At 38.8% G+C, this 948-nt stretch overlaps 2 protein-coding genes across 2 annotated transcripts in view; one reads left to right on the plus strand and one right to left on the minus strand.

Moving 5' to 3' along the window:
* The window catches only part of T265_01347 (hypothetical protein), a gene marked incomplete at both ends in the record, with an annotated part of 149,553 nt that overhangs the window by 73,202 nt on the left and 75,403 nt on the right, over window positions 1–948 (minus strand). The gene's annotated exons all lie outside the window — the stretch shown is intronic.
* T265_01346 (hypothetical protein) overlaps window positions 1–948 on the plus strand; it is a gene marked incomplete at both ends in the record, with an annotated part of 55,572 nt that overhangs the window by 3,602 nt on the left and 51,022 nt on the right. The window contains one exon of the mRNA XM_009165352.1: window positions 599–928. Coding sequence (XP_009163616.1) covers window positions 599–928 — 330 coding nt within the window. The remainder of the gene's footprint in view (window positions 1–598; window positions 929–948) is intronic.

Consider the following 948-nt stretch of genomic DNA (forward strand, 5'->3'; position numbering starts at 1 on the left):
ATTCCTAAACTCTCAATTAATAAGTTGAAGGCTGACGCCACCCTATAGGCTGCGATTTACTCATGGGCCTTCTATTTGCAGGTATTTCTGTACCACGACTTACTGCAGACCAAGTTCACAGATTTAAGAATTCGCACATAAAATCCAGGTGAACCAGGAAGGGTAAACGGAAAGAGAGCATGCTAGAAGTGGAATCGGATAATGTCACCACATCTGATTGGATTATCGTTAATAATCACTCGAACAAGTAGCCGAAATTGGTAGGTTGTTTCTAGTTAGTTCGAATAAAATGGAATGCAATCGAGTCAACTTTGTAACCTTCAGTCACTAGTGTGTATAGTTCTGAAGTATCGTAGGCCAGAAAAACCGTAATTCAATCAAAACTAATGCATTTTTCAACCAAGCTAGAAGAATCGTAGAAGAACGAGGGCGTGACTAATATTGTGAAAATAATGCGCTGAGTGAAATAAAAATCTGCTTCCGAAAAGGTTGTTGAAGAATGCTGTAGCTTCAGCTGCAGCAGGTAACATGAAATGATTAAACCTAGGCTCTAATTTCAGATTCTTCAAGAGCAGTAATTTTTAGTTGCTTTTCATAGAATTGTCAGAACAGTCTCGATGCGCACAAAGAAAAAAACAATGATAAATTTATATTATCAAAATTCTACGGGACTTAAACAGATACTATTGGGTCCCGTTGGTCAACTGATCCCATGCGGCAGTGACAGGAAAAAACCAGCTCCCCGAGAAAAAGCTGTCTTGTCATCAGCCGACAAGGAGGTATTTTATGACAAAAATTCTGGTACAAAGAAGCTTAAACACAAATATGGATTCATACTGGTTCCATTCTCATCCAATCACAAGGAAAACGACAAAGCTAACATCTCTATGCGTGAATGCAGCAGATCCTCCTACGACTGCCCATTGACGTTAGTATTTTGTTTTTTTT

This window comes from Opisthorchis viverrini (assembly GCF_000715545.1).
Source record: "Opisthorchis viverrini unplaced genomic scaffold opera_v5_14, whole genome shotgun sequence".
NCBI lineage: Eukaryota > Metazoa > Platyhelminthes > Trematoda > Opisthorchiida > Opisthorchiidae > Opisthorchis > Opisthorchis viverrini.